We start from the raw sequence: 14,225 nt of genomic DNA, 5'->3' as shown, positions 1-14,225 counted from the left end.
GGTATGTCTAGTTTAATGAAGAGAAGGATGAGGGGGGGACATGATAGCAGTGTTCCAATATCTCAGGGGCTACCACAGAGAAGAGGGAGTGAAGCTATTTTCCAAAGTGCCTGAAGGCAGGACAAGAAGCAACGGATGGAAACTAATCAAGGAGAGAAGCAACCTAGAACTAAGGAGAAACTTCCTGACAGAACAATTAACCAGCGGAACAACTGCCTTCAGAAGCTGTGAATGCTTCAACACTGGAAGTTTTTAAGAAGAGACTGGACAGCCATTTGTCTGAAATGGTACAAGGTTTCCTGCCTGAGCAGGGGGTTGGACTAGATGACCTCCAAGGTCCCTTCCAACTTTATTATTATTATTATTATTATTATTATTATTATTATTATAGGAGTGAAATATGTCACATAATTAACAGGACAACTCGCTGCAGGACAAGAGTTACACTAATATCAAAGAAATAGTGGGACAGAATCATTGAAGAAAGGTTGCAAAAAGAGGGACAGAATGAAATGTGAATGACAAAAATTAAAATATTTTTTTGTTTTAAATAATTAAATAGAATTGTTAAATTTTCCCGCAGCGAGTTGTCCATGGTGAGTTGTCCTGCAGCGAGATGGCTGTGGTGAGTTGTCCCATTTTGCACCCAGAAGGACCCTTTTGGCAGTTCAGGACTATTGGATCTATTGTGGCAGCAGCTTTTGGGTACTAGAGCCCACATAATCCGACACATGCAATGTTTACAGGAGTTAGAAGCATAGGTCCACCGATGGTTGATGGAATTGTAAGCATTAATATGAAATGAAGAAATTAAAGGGAGTGGATTATGTGATTAATAATGGTCATTTCCCAGGCAATTGTTAAGTAGTAACATACAAACACTCTCTATTGGATAGCTGATTTATGCAAATAGTGGGATTTTTCTTTAGCAAGACTGTTTGTTTCAAGCCACAAGATATAAAATGGAAGGCCGAAATGCTCCCCCACTTATTTCAGATTTGCACCAATTTCTTTCTTTTTTTTCCTTTGTAAAACGAGACTAGCCTATCTGGCTGGTATACTGAGACTACTCCAGCATAATGCAGTGGCCAAAGTTATGGGAAAGTCTAGATTCAAATCCCTTCTCAACCACAGAGCTCATGGATGAGTTGGGGCCCTTCCCTCTTTCTCATTGTCCAACCTCATAGTGTCATGATGAAGATATAAAAGTAGGGGAGATCCCAAGTATGCTTTGAGGTTTCTTAAAAAATGTAAGGATGTAAATTCATAAACGAACGAAGGAAATAATAACTTGCAGAAAATAGTGGGGCACTGATAGAAAGTAATAGCAGGTATCATATTGGAAGATTAGTAAATACATAAATTTGTAAAGGTTCGAATAATATTATTAGGTCCTGGAATGATGTTGTCAGACAAGATACGGGGAAGGGGAAGCAGCAGAACTGACACCTGACACAAGATCTACTTCCTTTGTTGGTATTTGTTGGTGATCTGAGAGGAGCCATCCAGTGTGTTCCCACAATTTGTGTGATTTCTGTGGAGTTGGGGAAGCTCCAGGGTAATACTGCAGAGAGAGTTTTACGGTGTTTCTCTGGAGTGGCGGAGAAACATGAGTCCCCGTTGGTAGGAGCTTCGGCCCTTTCTAAGCTTGGATTTTCTTCTTTCAGTTGCAGTGAGAATTATTTTCATGGCCGTGAAAGGTCATCCTAGAGGGGAAGAGCAGAGAACATTTCCCTTGAATCACCGAGAGGGAGTATTGACCACCGGAAGGACGAGAACGTTTTCTTAGGACATGAAAAAATTGCTTACAACTGGGAGTGACAAACTAATGACCACCAGATAGAAGAGGTTTCTGAGTGCAGATCATGGAGAAAGAGATAGAGATATATAAATGTGTGTACGTGACAGAGAGAGAAAGAGATCTCATATTTTTTTTAAAATTCACTGGAGTGTAATTTTCTGAGTCCAACTTAAAGGGAAGAGATTTAAGTTTAAATCACAGAATATAAAATCAAACTATGACCATTTCCCACCTGTAATAACTTTAGCTGGGGGAATTAGGAATGATAGAAACAGTCTGTATGTCTTCAGGGAAAGGGAGCAATGGAGATCAAACACAGTTTCTGATGTGTTTCTTCATTGCAAATTGCTTGCTGGAGAAATGTGTTACGAATTATTTTTATATACAGAATTCCACCATATATATAAATTAAGACCACACAAGAGAGTGGGAAACAGAAAGAAAGATAATGATCAAATGATTTTTGTTTTTAGACTAGTCTCCAATATTTTCCTCTATTCCATGTTGTATGCACTGAGCTAGTGAAAAATTCTCACTCAAGGCACACTGGGTCAAATTATTATATTTTGATACATGAGGCAAAGCATAAGATAATAAGATAAAAACATAAGAAAAATAATAGTCCAACATAAAAATATAAGATAATAAGGTAAAAAACATGATAGAATCACATTTTGAACACTAGAAGGAAGCTTTCAATTAAAGAACACATACACTTGACTAACAGTTACAAAATGATGCAGAATATTGAAATATTGGAAATACTGAAGGATATTTTTAAATAATGGAATCATTATTTAATTACTATTAACAATGACAAGAGAAATATCTACTTCTATGGATAGAGTGTCTCTAAAAGATATAATGAAAGAAGAACAAATTTTATCTGACAAGACAAACTGAACTGAAAATGGACTTACGGATGAAAGGCTACAAGAATGACATGGAAAAGGATGCTAGACTGGACATACAAAAGAATCTTCCCTTGAGATGGGGAGGGGAGGAGAAAGAGACAGGATATGCCCAAGAGCAATTAAAAAATCTGGGAGATTAACCAGTTTAATGGTGAGTATATGGGGAAGAAAAGCATATCAAATTTGTTGGCCGAAGGTATGGGAAAAGAAAAACTCATAGTTTTAATGGAATACATAGTTGGATTAGTTATGGAAAGTGAATCTGCTATTTTTTAATCTCTTAAAGTTTCTTTTAACAGCTAAAGAGGAACAGATGGATCCTATTAGAAATGGCAAATATCTCTCTGGATATTTTTTTTTGTTCTCTTAGTTTTACTATTTAAATACTTAAAATGAATACTTTAGTTCTGGATTAATTTTATCCCTTCCCTAGAAACAGCAAAGATTTGGGGGGTTTTCTTTCTTTCTTTTTTGGTGTTATATCTTTATTTTAAAAACAGTTTCTTGGTTGAAATCAGATAGGTTGTTTATGAGAGCGCAGAATCCAAGACAAATCATTGGTGGAGTTCAGTGAGAGAAATGTGCAAATTAAGGACGATCGTGGCCATCTCACTTTTATTTTTTCAGTTTTAAAACTGAGCTCTTCAGAATTTTACCCTCTGTCATTGATCATGTGTGACTTTATTCATGGGAGAGTCACAATTCCAGCGATTTCTTGGCAACACTTTTTTTTTGCATAAGAGACAGACTTTGCAACTGCAATTTTAAAACTCAGCATTTTTGCACTATACTTTTTCTTCCCGCGCCCGTCAGTGGCATACAAACCTCAAGAAATCAACTGTTTTAAGGTGGCATGCTTACTTTAGCAGTAAATTGTTCTTACTTTTAGCTTGCATAGCCTCTGGCTGAAAACCCTACTTAAAAAAACGCTTTAACTAAGTTAAAAATAACATGCTACTTACCAGCACCACTTTCTTCAAGCAGCGCCTGACATCCAGTCGAAATCTGCTGAATCTTAAACAGATGTCCTTCAGCAGGACCTTGTCCACTTTTGTTGGGAGTTACTGCCACAAAGCATTTCCTTTAAATGAAGCATCTGGAAAGCTTGCCTTCTCAAATAAAGTTTGTTGAAGTGGTTGCCTTGCATTTGCAACGCAGTTTCTTCTAGCAGCTTGTTTTTTTTGGCTCAGCTTTGCCAGAGGCATATTTTGATTATTGTGTAATGCGTTTGAGCGTCTGCCTTGAGTCACGTGAGATAGGGAAGAAAACCTTCCACACATGTGGCTAAACACTTGGAGAAATCCCTTCTCCTGTGTCAGACAAAGGCTTCCAAGAATCAGGAGCTGCTTGTTTTCAACATGCTACCTGGTGATGCTAGATGTTTCTGTCTTAGCAACTAAGATATGTGGACTTCAACTCCCAGAATTCCTTGGCCAGTTCATGTCTTAAAGCTTCTAAGGTAGAGAACCATTGCCCATTACTGGTCAGCGGGTAGCCCTTAATCTAGCTCAGAAGTATTTCTAATTCTGTTCCAAACAATTTTGCCAATTTTCAACAGGTGCAGGCATCATGTATTTATTTTAAGATCAGTGATACACTGTACTGAAAAAAAAAAGTGCAGATGCTCAGTGACAAATACTGTACATATACTAAGGAAATCTTTCAAATATGTTTTTGTGGCAAGATTCTGAAGGGTTCTGGAACAAAGGGAAATTGTTTAGTTTAACTGTTGCTTTCTTGCTTTTTGTAATTGGCTTTTGCACCAGAGAAATGTCATGCAAGCGTGGGAAACATGTACATGGATGCGATATACTGAAGGAGGGAATAAGGGAGTGTACAGGAATGATTGATGTCTTCTTTACGATGTAATGGCTCTGTTGTTTGATATTCATTGGCTAACAAAGTTTATAAAGCAATGCTACCAACTTTCTAAGGTGTGGCACTTCTGGACGTAACTCTGCCAGCGTTCCAGATTGTTGGCCACCCAAGTGCTTAATTTGATCAAATAAAGTGCTTGCTTGATCAAGAAGTCTCCACTTGGGTTATCTGATTAGATTGATATGATGATCTCAAGCTCACATAAGGGACTAGGTAGGACCTTACAATTCCAAACCTGATGCATGAACACTTTGGAGAAAGTTTTATTTAAATAAACAAAGCTTCCACTTATAAAATACACATATTTAACAAAAGGCCTTTTAGCCACCTAGAATGCATTTTTTTTTGTTAAAGAAATGTAAGGAATACTAGAACTGTCATAAATACATGCCAGTTGCTAAGCGTCCGAATTTTGATCACATGACCATGGGGAAGCTGCAACGATTGTGTGAAAAACAGTCATGTTACTTTTTTCAGTGCCATTGTAACTTCAAATGGTCACTAGATGGTTTTAAGTCAAAAACTGCCTATAATCCCAGTTCTTGCTGTCTTTTTCAAGTGTGACATTAAATGGTGCAATAAAACTGACAAGAGCATATGTTTGTGATCTTTTTGCTTGTTTCTTTATGTAAACTGGTGACCCCCTCACCATCAGGATGCTTCGACTGGGCCTTGTTGTACTTCTTTTTAGTTGTCTTCCGTTTCCAAGCTTTAGCCCCCTTTGTTCCAGCCTTGGCAAACTGTGCAATATTACAGCTATGTTCTTTACTGGAGCATTGTTGCTTCTTATGAAATCTGGGAGAGTTTGTGCAGTGTCCAAGAGATCTTGTAAACTATTCTAACAGCAAAACAAAATGCTTAGCTTAGGCTATATTAAGACTTTATGAGGCAAGCCAGGTTTTAACTGCTCTGTTTAGATTCGTATAGCTAAAAGCCCTTAAAAAAAATGAAATGTTCACAGATGTTAAACAAAATAACAACACTACGATTTAGTTTAGGCTAAAACGGGGCTCATATTTTAAATTAGCACTACCTCGTTTACAGTTAACATAATATGCCAGAACATAGTCCAATATTTATGTGGTAAATAAACTCCAGTGTGATTTGTATTAGGACAATCACAGATGGTGATGTGCTATTTTGGATATCAGCCTTCTACTACACTCACTAAAGAGAAACAGAGGTAGATGTAGACTGTGAGTAAGTTCTCCTGCTGTTAGCAATTACAATGCTTTCAGTATAAAATAAAGGTATAAAAAAGATTATGTGGAAAAACATAGGATAAGAACTGAATTAGAAAAAAACCCAAATATGACAACATGAAAAACCTTTCCTGGGCTGTATTGGATGTGGCTCATGAAAAGAATTGGACAGATCTAGAAAACAATAGCTTTTCTAGAATCCAATTCAGTTTATAGTGCAAACCCAAATTCAGTGATGGTTACTGTGCAAAATTATTCTTCTTCCCATTCCCCCCCCCCCCATTGTATAAAATCTGGTACAGTATAGCAAGTCTTAGTGGTGTGCTGGCTTTCTTGCAACTAAAACACTTAGAAGTATTTTGATGAGGTTTCCAAGTGTCAGTTCAGAATAATGAAGAAAAAAAGCACTTGAAACTTATGAAGTACAGAAGTTTTTCTTTTGCAGATAAAATCCTCAAACAAGATAGTATGGAATTTGCAGATTTTAAAATCAATCTAGTTTTACTAAGAGTCTAACTTACTACTAAGATGTTGCATTACACTGAAAAACAATACTTGGACCTAAACATAAAGATTAGTGTAAAAGGATAAGGGAATTATTAACTTATTAAAACTGAGATAATAAAAAGCTTATGTAAAAATAGACATTTTTGGAATAATATGCTTTAAAACAGGGTCTCTTTTTTCTATGCTGCAATTACAAATGTCAAAATATTCTCTATTATTTTCTACTTTTTAAGTGTCAAATTCAATTCATCTGGATTTACCATGTTTTCCCGAAAGTAAGACCTGGTCTTACTTTCTTTTGGGCTCTAAAGTAAGCACTAGGATTTTCTTTTGGGGAGGGCTTACTTTTTGCCGGTACCAGTAGGCCGCAAGCACATGGGGGTGGGACAGGGCCTGTGCATGGGATGGAGAAGCTGGTGGTGGACCAGGTACGGTCCTGGGGTGGGCAGGCGGCGTGCCCTTCCCGTGCCAGCCCGGCCCCTGCAGCCCTGGGGTGGCCGTGCTGGGCGGTGACGGGAAGAGCGCCAAGGTGGGGGTAGTAGGCCGACCAAAGCCTAACCCTCACTCCCCCCAACCCTAACGCGAGGTGGCAAATGGCCGCAGCTGGCGGCAAACGGTGGCGCCGTGGCCCGTTGAAACTGGCCATTTGCCATCTCATGCATCATGCCCAATGCTGCTGCCATAAGGCCGTGGAACAAGCCAGGCGGTGGTAAGGAACCAATATACCGGTACTGTGGGTCAGATCCCCCCTCCCCCATTGGCTTTGCAGGACGTCTGTGCAGGTCGTTAAGTAGGGCTCACTTTTGGGAGGAGGGCTTATATTAGGCCCACCCTCCGAAAATCAGCTGCGGCTTACTTTTGGGGGCAGGTTTACTTTTGAGGAAGCACAGTAAAAAATATCCCATCACTTGCCAGCAATGCCTTTCTATTATAACCAGAGGGATAACTTTGGCCAAAAAAGACAGCTCCATAAAAAACAGCAATAATAAGCAACCTTAGGAATTTTCCACCATGCAGGGAGAATTATTAATCTAATGCATAGTGCCCAGTTTGATTCTATTCATATATAATTAGGTCAAAATGAGTTTTTTCTTTCCACAATTAAATACTAGAGCCAGGAAGATTATCAATCACACTTCAACTAATATAAATATCCATTATACTTCTCAATTGAGCATTACGTATTAATGTTGGTCTGTACTCTTTGCATTTCAGTAATTTCTGGCTTGCCATGTTGACGTGGTAAAACCTCCCTCCAATTTGAGGCCCTCAGTTTGTCTAGGCACAGTGAATCCAGGCATATGTTACAATTAATGAACTAGCCTTTGATACCATAAGATTCAACATTTTGTTAAAAAATTACAGTTAGAATTAGAGCATTTCCAAACTGATAAGAATTTGAATTCGTTATTCTTGAATTCCAAAAATAATTACTAAGCTGAAAATCATTCAAAATCATAATGCTTTTAAAAGAATGTAGATGATTTCCCCTCAACATTATGCTTTTTCTGAGATTGTGACACTACAACTGCTAAAATTCCAGGCCAATATGAACAAGTATGGGCAGACTGATATAAAACAAAAAAGCTCAGGGGTCCATAGATGAGTCTATAGGAAAACAGAATCTTTACATGCAACAGAATAACGTAACCTGTTAGAAGTGCAATATCTGAATCACTTTTAATAACTGGAATGCTAAAATAAATTCTGCTGAGTAACTGAGAACCATTTCAGAATTGTGAAATTCTATTAGATTCAGATAGTTTTCACCAAAGTCAGCTTTAATCTTTTCAGGGAAGTAAACAATTATGTATTTTTGAAACAGACCCTATCAACTGTGGGCTGTTTGGTATCTGCAATATTTTCTGACTCTTCCAATCAATATAGCTTTTTTTTTTTTTTTTAAATTCAGAAATTCATCCAGCACATTCCAAGGATTTGAGCAAACCTGCTTAACAAATAGAAATCTGGCTGGCTCTCTTTCTACTTGGAGAGCTCCAGGACGGCTGGGCCATGCTCTAGTATGATGCGAAAGAACAAGCCATCTCAGCTGACAACTTGCTAAGGAAAAGTGACCCACATACAACATTGATCCATTTAGATGCCTATTTACAAGTCCTTTGCCCAAAACTACTGCCCCAGAAAAGAGGCCATGGGGTCATCTGGTCGCTGGCGCTTCATTTGGTAAGCCTCCATTTCCTCCTCTGTTGGTTCTCGGTTTTCATACATGCTATTATATGGTCTCTTTCTCTCATCTAATTGCATGATTTCTTTCACATGAAGGAGACGGGCTTCTTCTGCATTCAGTGCCTGAAAATAAAAATTCATTCATGTATTACAGTGGCCCCTGGAATTACAACTATATTTAAACAATCTAGTAAGAAGATGGAAAGACTCAATATAGTACAAAGAGTGAAGCTGTGCTAAAAGATAATCAGGAAAAGTAATGAGAAATCTGGAAAAAGCTGCAATCCCATAATAGATCCCATGGGTCAAGTAAAAGTCAGATTTGATCCAAAGATTTCCAGTGACTGGCCAATATAAAATCTTCAAGAGTTATAGATCAGAATAGTATAAAAAAATAATCTCACAGATGATTTCACAGAAGTGAAACATATTTTCGTATAAGCTAATAGTATATAATAATAATAATAATAATAATAATAATAATAGTAGTAGTAGTAGTAGTAGTAGTAGTAGTAGTAAAGTTGGAAGGGACCTTGGAGGTCATCTAGTCCAACCACCTGCTCAGGCAGGAAACCCTATACCATTTCAGACAAATGGCTGTCCAGTCTCTTCTTAAAAACCTCCAGTGTTGGAGCATTCACCGCTTCTGGAGGCAGGTTGTTCCACTGGTTAATTGTTCTGTCAGGAAGTTTCTCCTTAGTTCTAGGTTGCTTCTCTTCTTGCTTAGTTTCACCCGTTGCTTCTTGTCCTGCCTTCAGGCGCCTTGGAAAATAGCTTGACTCCCTCTCCTTTGTGGCAGCCCCTGAGATATTGGAACACCAGTGGCGTAGTGTGGGTTGTCAGCACCCGGGGCAAGGCAAGTAATTTGCGCCCCCCTCCACAGTGGGCGGCGACCCGGCGGCTCGGATCGGATTCGCACAGGCAGGGGCAGAGAGCTGCGAGTGCGAGCGCGCCCCCCCAGATGTTGCGCCCGGTGCGGCCAGCACCCCCTGCACCCCCCATGCTACGCCTCTGTGGAACACTGCTATCATGTTCCCCCTCGTCCTTCTCTTCATTAAACTAGACATACCCAATTCCAGCAACCGTTCCTTATATGCTTTAGCCTCCAGTCCCCTAATCATCTTTGTTGCTCTTCTCTGTACTCTTTATCTAGAGTCTCATATAAATGATTATATCATACTGCAAATTTATTCAAATTTCACAGGCTACTAATAATTAATGCTAAATATAAAAACTTCAGCATCCATTGAGATTTTCAGTAATCAACAGGAACTTGCTCCTATATAGCTGTGAAAATGCAGCTTGCTATTCCATAGAATGAGAATATAATTTCACAGTGGTATCAAAAGGGACACAACAGGAATTTCGGATTCTCTTAAATCCAAGAAAACCAGAACATAGTTTATTATGCAAATATGTTCTAATTGGAAAAGGCAATTTCTCTTCCCTAAATTCAATATGGGTCTGTGAAAATAAATATGGATCTATGAAGATCTGTTGCTGGAAAGATAGCTGTAGAGAAAGAAGTTCCAGCATAAGAATTGAGAGAAATAAGCCTCTATTCTCAAGGTATGCCAGATAGTCTGTACCAGGGTTATCAAACTGCCGGCCCACGAGCTGGACGCATCACGTGGAAGCCGCGCCCACCCCATTGCCAGCAATGGCAAAACCGGCCCGATACGTTGTGCAACGTCACGTGACGTTGCGAGTTTGACATGCCTGGTCTGTACACTTCAAGAAGATTTGAAAATTCTATAGGATTAATACAGTTGACAATGCTTCTATGCATACCTTTTTCAATTTTTCTTGTTTCTTTCTTTCTTCTCCCTCACTATCAGAACTTGTACTCTTCTTATGCTTTTTCTTTCTCTTCTTCTTTTCTTCTTTTTGTTTGTGTTGGTGTATCTGTGGCAACCGGAAAGATGATACAATAAATGCAGACAGACATGAATGTGGGTACTCTAGGCTGCAGGCAATGGGTACTCAAAGGAGTTACATATACATGAAACTGATGACCCGGAAACTTTCTCTTAGGGCCAGATATGTGTATCCGTATCACTTACCTGGCAGAGTCCTGTCCTACCTGAAAATTTCAACAACTGCAATAGATGCGTAATTGTCGTTGTACAATAGTTGCATTTTAACTGCCTAGAACAGTGATGGCGAACCTTTTAGAGACCGAGTGCCCAAACTGCAACCCCAAACCCACTTATGCATCGTCGGGTGCCGGGCGGGTGTGACCCATTGGGTGGGTGTGGCTGCGGTGGTAACAGCAGACTGGGCGGGACTAAAAAGTTCAATCAATCAATTCCAACTTTGCAAGATCTTTTTTTTCCCGCGAGAAGTTGAAATTAACTGATTGAACCTTTTTTTTTTTGCACACGGCGGCGGAGGCCTAAAGCAAAAAGGTTTTATAAAACCCAGCTGAAGGCCTAGGGCTGGGGCGACGGCACGCGTGCCCACAGAGAGGGCTCTGAGTGCCGCCTCTGGCACCCGTGCCATAGGTTCGCCACCACCGGCCTAGAAAGTGCTATTGTGAAGCCACGAAACCTACTGGCTTTAGGACCGCTGCATCAAGGTGAGAGCCAAAGCAATTGAAGAGTTTTGGCGAACTGAAATTTCTTCTTATAATAATTGCTGGAAAATGTATTGGACGTGACTTGAACTGTCAGAGAGGGGAGGGAGAGTTTCGTTCTTTTAATTAACTGCTTCCCGCCATTTCTTCTTCACTTTAATCCTACCGGTTTGTTATTGCTCAATAAAGTATACATTAGAGAACACAATGGGTTCTGGTGTTTTGCTTGGTTGGGCCTTTCAGCCGGAGGTTGACAGCTATAGTAGCTGCCATGTTTTTAGGACTTCATATAAGGCAGAAACAAGTAACCTGAAGTCCATTCACACTTCACAACTTACTTTTCTATTGGCCTCTAAGATCATGCCACTGAATAATGGCAGAATGTTTATTTTTTACTTTTTGCAAATTAAGCAGCAAAATGTGTGGCACCCCCTTAAAGCTTATATGTACTTATTTCACTTAATCTTCCTGCCCTCTAAAATAGGGGGAAAAAAAGGGAGCTGCCATATCCTGTGACATAATTATACCACTGCTATCCCTTCTGAGGCCTTTCTGGCTACTGGAAAAAAAAAATTATAAATTACACTCTAGTATATACCAGAATAGCTTCTCTTGTCCTTGTCTGGTAATAGGCTTGTAGGAAAGCCATCCATTAGAACAGGGGTAGTCAACCTTGGCTCTTTTATGACTCGTGGACTTCAATTCCCAGAATTCCTGAGCCAGCTTAGCTGGCCCAGGAATTCTGGGAGTTGAAGTCCACGAGTCATAAAAGAGCCAAGGTTGACTACCCCTGCAATGGAAAGAAAACAAACACAATAAAACAAGAAACCCACCTCCACTAGAGTTTTGGGTTTGGTTAACTGCTCGTCCTCATGCACCTCAGTTAGCAATTCTTCACTGGCATTCTGTGTGTAGGAAAAAGAATGAGAAAAAAACCAATTTCACAAAGAGAGTTAAGTACAGTATTAGGTTTGTTTTAAAAATGTCACTCTATAGTTCCAGTAAATAAACTATATCTTACAGCAATTTCCTTTCCAGCTTCTCCCGTACAGTATGAAAACTTGACAAATGAGTAGCAGCATTTATAGCCCCATCTTCCTTCTTTCCAGTAAGAACCCCAAATACACTGTAAGGAAAACAAAGGAATTAACTGCTTATAATAATGGCTTGCAATTTCATGTAGTACATTTCATAAAGGTTTTTTGTTTCCCAAAGAGATCGTGATAAATTTAAGAAATACTCTATTCTTGAAGAATATAGTATTTAAATTTCTATACAGGTTCGGTACAAATGAGCAGAGACAATGAAAAATACACTAATCAGTTGAGTCACATGTAATAATTCCTTCGTATCAAGAACCAAACCCTGTTCTATTATATTGTTTTATTTGAAAGGTTTAGCATCTGCTTAATTCTAATGAAATCAATGGAATCTAAAAAATATGGGATAGATTTTACTTGCAATATTTTTCACACTTTAAGCTCATTATCTTCCCAGACAGAAGGTTCAAAATTAGTTAACTACGCATTTCTATAATTATTTGATGAATTTTCTCCTTGCATTTAACCTTAACCAGTAAATATTAAATGCCTTCCTCATAGAATATTTTGAAATAAATAAGGAAAATAAACTGGTGGTTCAGTGAAAGAAATGTCAAGCCTCTTATTCAAGGAAACAAGCTGCATCTAGAGTATCTTCAGTTTCAATTCTGCTAAAAACTCCTTCATAACAAATGTTTCACAATGCTCTCTATGAACGTATGCATGACTAACATCAAACACTTTGTGATGACTAACACCATAGTGTTATGAATGACTAACAAACAACAGAGACTTAATGTTTAGATAACAAACTGACTGAACATTACAAACTGATTTCTCATGTTTTAAACCTGATTTTGAGTAAAGTTAGTAACCAAGCCCCAATTCAATCTGTTGGCTTCATCTTAATTGTGCCATGAAAATTCCCTAATGGACCACATGCCACAGTAGAACAAGACTATTAAGACAATAGTAATAGAGCAAGACTATTTCCTAAAGAAAGCAATCCTAAAAAGTAATTTTAAAAAAATCACTGAAGCCAAAAATTATATTGGCCTCTAGATTTTTGCTGGCTTTTTGCAATTGTAAATCTCAGAATAATTCTGAGCAGAGAATCTTTGCTAACTGTTCATTACTTGAACAGACTGATTTCTAAGACAGAGCTTTTTTATTTTAGGTCAGACCAGGCATTTATTTATTTTTAACCAATGACAGCAATTCACTGAGAATCACATATTGGGGAGAGCACATGCCAGGGTAGGGCTGAAGTTATTAGCCCAGCAAGTCCTTGATGTATGACCATTCTTTCATATGATGGCGCTGAAAGTATGGTTATAATCCATCCTCAAGTTCCAGCCACCCCAGCACCCTACAAGTCATGTAATTGTGATCCGAGTGCTTGGGAACTGATTCACACTTACAATTACTTGCAACACCCATGATTGTGGTTTGTGACCTTCCCTGCTGGTTTCCCCATAAAGTCAGTGGGGGCAGAGAAGGTTAGAAGTCACTAGGATAAGTCTGCGCATCCTCCGACTCTCATGCCTCCTCATGCAACCCTTTTTCAAACTGCACCATTGCACCTCCTTCCTGGCCCACACGACTCTTACGCACCCCTGGCCATGCCTCTTGTGCACCCCTCTCAGAGCTCCCTGACTGTGCCGCATCTCTTGCACACTGTGTGCCACTCCACCCTCCCTGACCCTCTTATGCACACCCTTTCCATCTTCATGCACCCCTTTGCTCCCGCCCAGCGGCAGCCGCTTACTTCCCTGCTGGCCTGGAACTTGCAAGCTGATTTCGGTTGTGGGAACCCAGTAAGAAGTTGCATGGCCTAATGACTGTGGGAGCTGGTTAATAATAATGGTATAACAACGCAGAAGTATGACAAAGGCATACTCTATTTGATGCTACACATCCTAACAGCTTCCAGATTAGTTTATGCTCAAAACTGGAGGAATAAGGGAACTCCAACGGAAGAAGAAATCCTGTATAAAATTTTATCATGTGCAGAGATGGACAGGCTTACAATGGCTATGAAAGATAAGACAGAACTGGAATATTTCAAAATCTGGGACAAATTTTACTGCTGGTATGAATCAAGGAGAACCGCTCGGATCC

The 14,225-nt window shown here is 39.2% G+C and overlaps 1 protein-coding gene across 3 annotated transcripts in view; it reads right to left on the bottom strand.

The window, feature by feature from the left end:
- Window positions 1-7,963: 7,963 nt before the first annotated feature.
- SLU7 (SLU7 homolog, splicing factor) overlaps window positions 7,964-14,225 on the bottom strand; it is an 18,496-nt gene continuing 12,234 nt past the window's right edge. For all 3 annotated transcript variants that reach the window (XM_015815312.1, XM_015815314.1, XM_015815313.1), the window contains exons 13-16: window positions 12,086-12,190; window positions 11,898-11,969; window positions 10,281-10,394; window positions 7,964-8,612 (exon numbers count right to left, since the gene is read on the bottom strand). In XM_015815312.1, the coding sequence (XP_015670798.1) occupies window positions 8,433-8,612; window positions 10,281-10,394; window positions 11,898-11,969; window positions 12,086-12,190 (471 nt within the window). In that variant the 3' untranslated portion in view covers window positions 7,964-8,432. The remainder of the gene's footprint in view (window positions 8,613-10,280; window positions 10,395-11,897; window positions 11,970-12,085; window positions 12,191-14,225) is intronic.

Source organism: Protobothrops mucrosquamatus, unplaced genomic scaffold (assembly GCF_001527695.2).
Source record: "Protobothrops mucrosquamatus isolate PMUCROS unplaced genomic scaffold, P.Mucros_1.0 scaffold336, whole genome shotgun sequence".
NCBI classification, from domain to species: Eukaryota; Metazoa; Chordata; class Lepidosauria; order Squamata; family Viperidae; genus Protobothrops; species Protobothrops mucrosquamatus.
The sequence above is the reverse complement of the archived record's forward strand: the minus strand, read 5'-3'. Positions and strand labels throughout refer to the sequence as shown.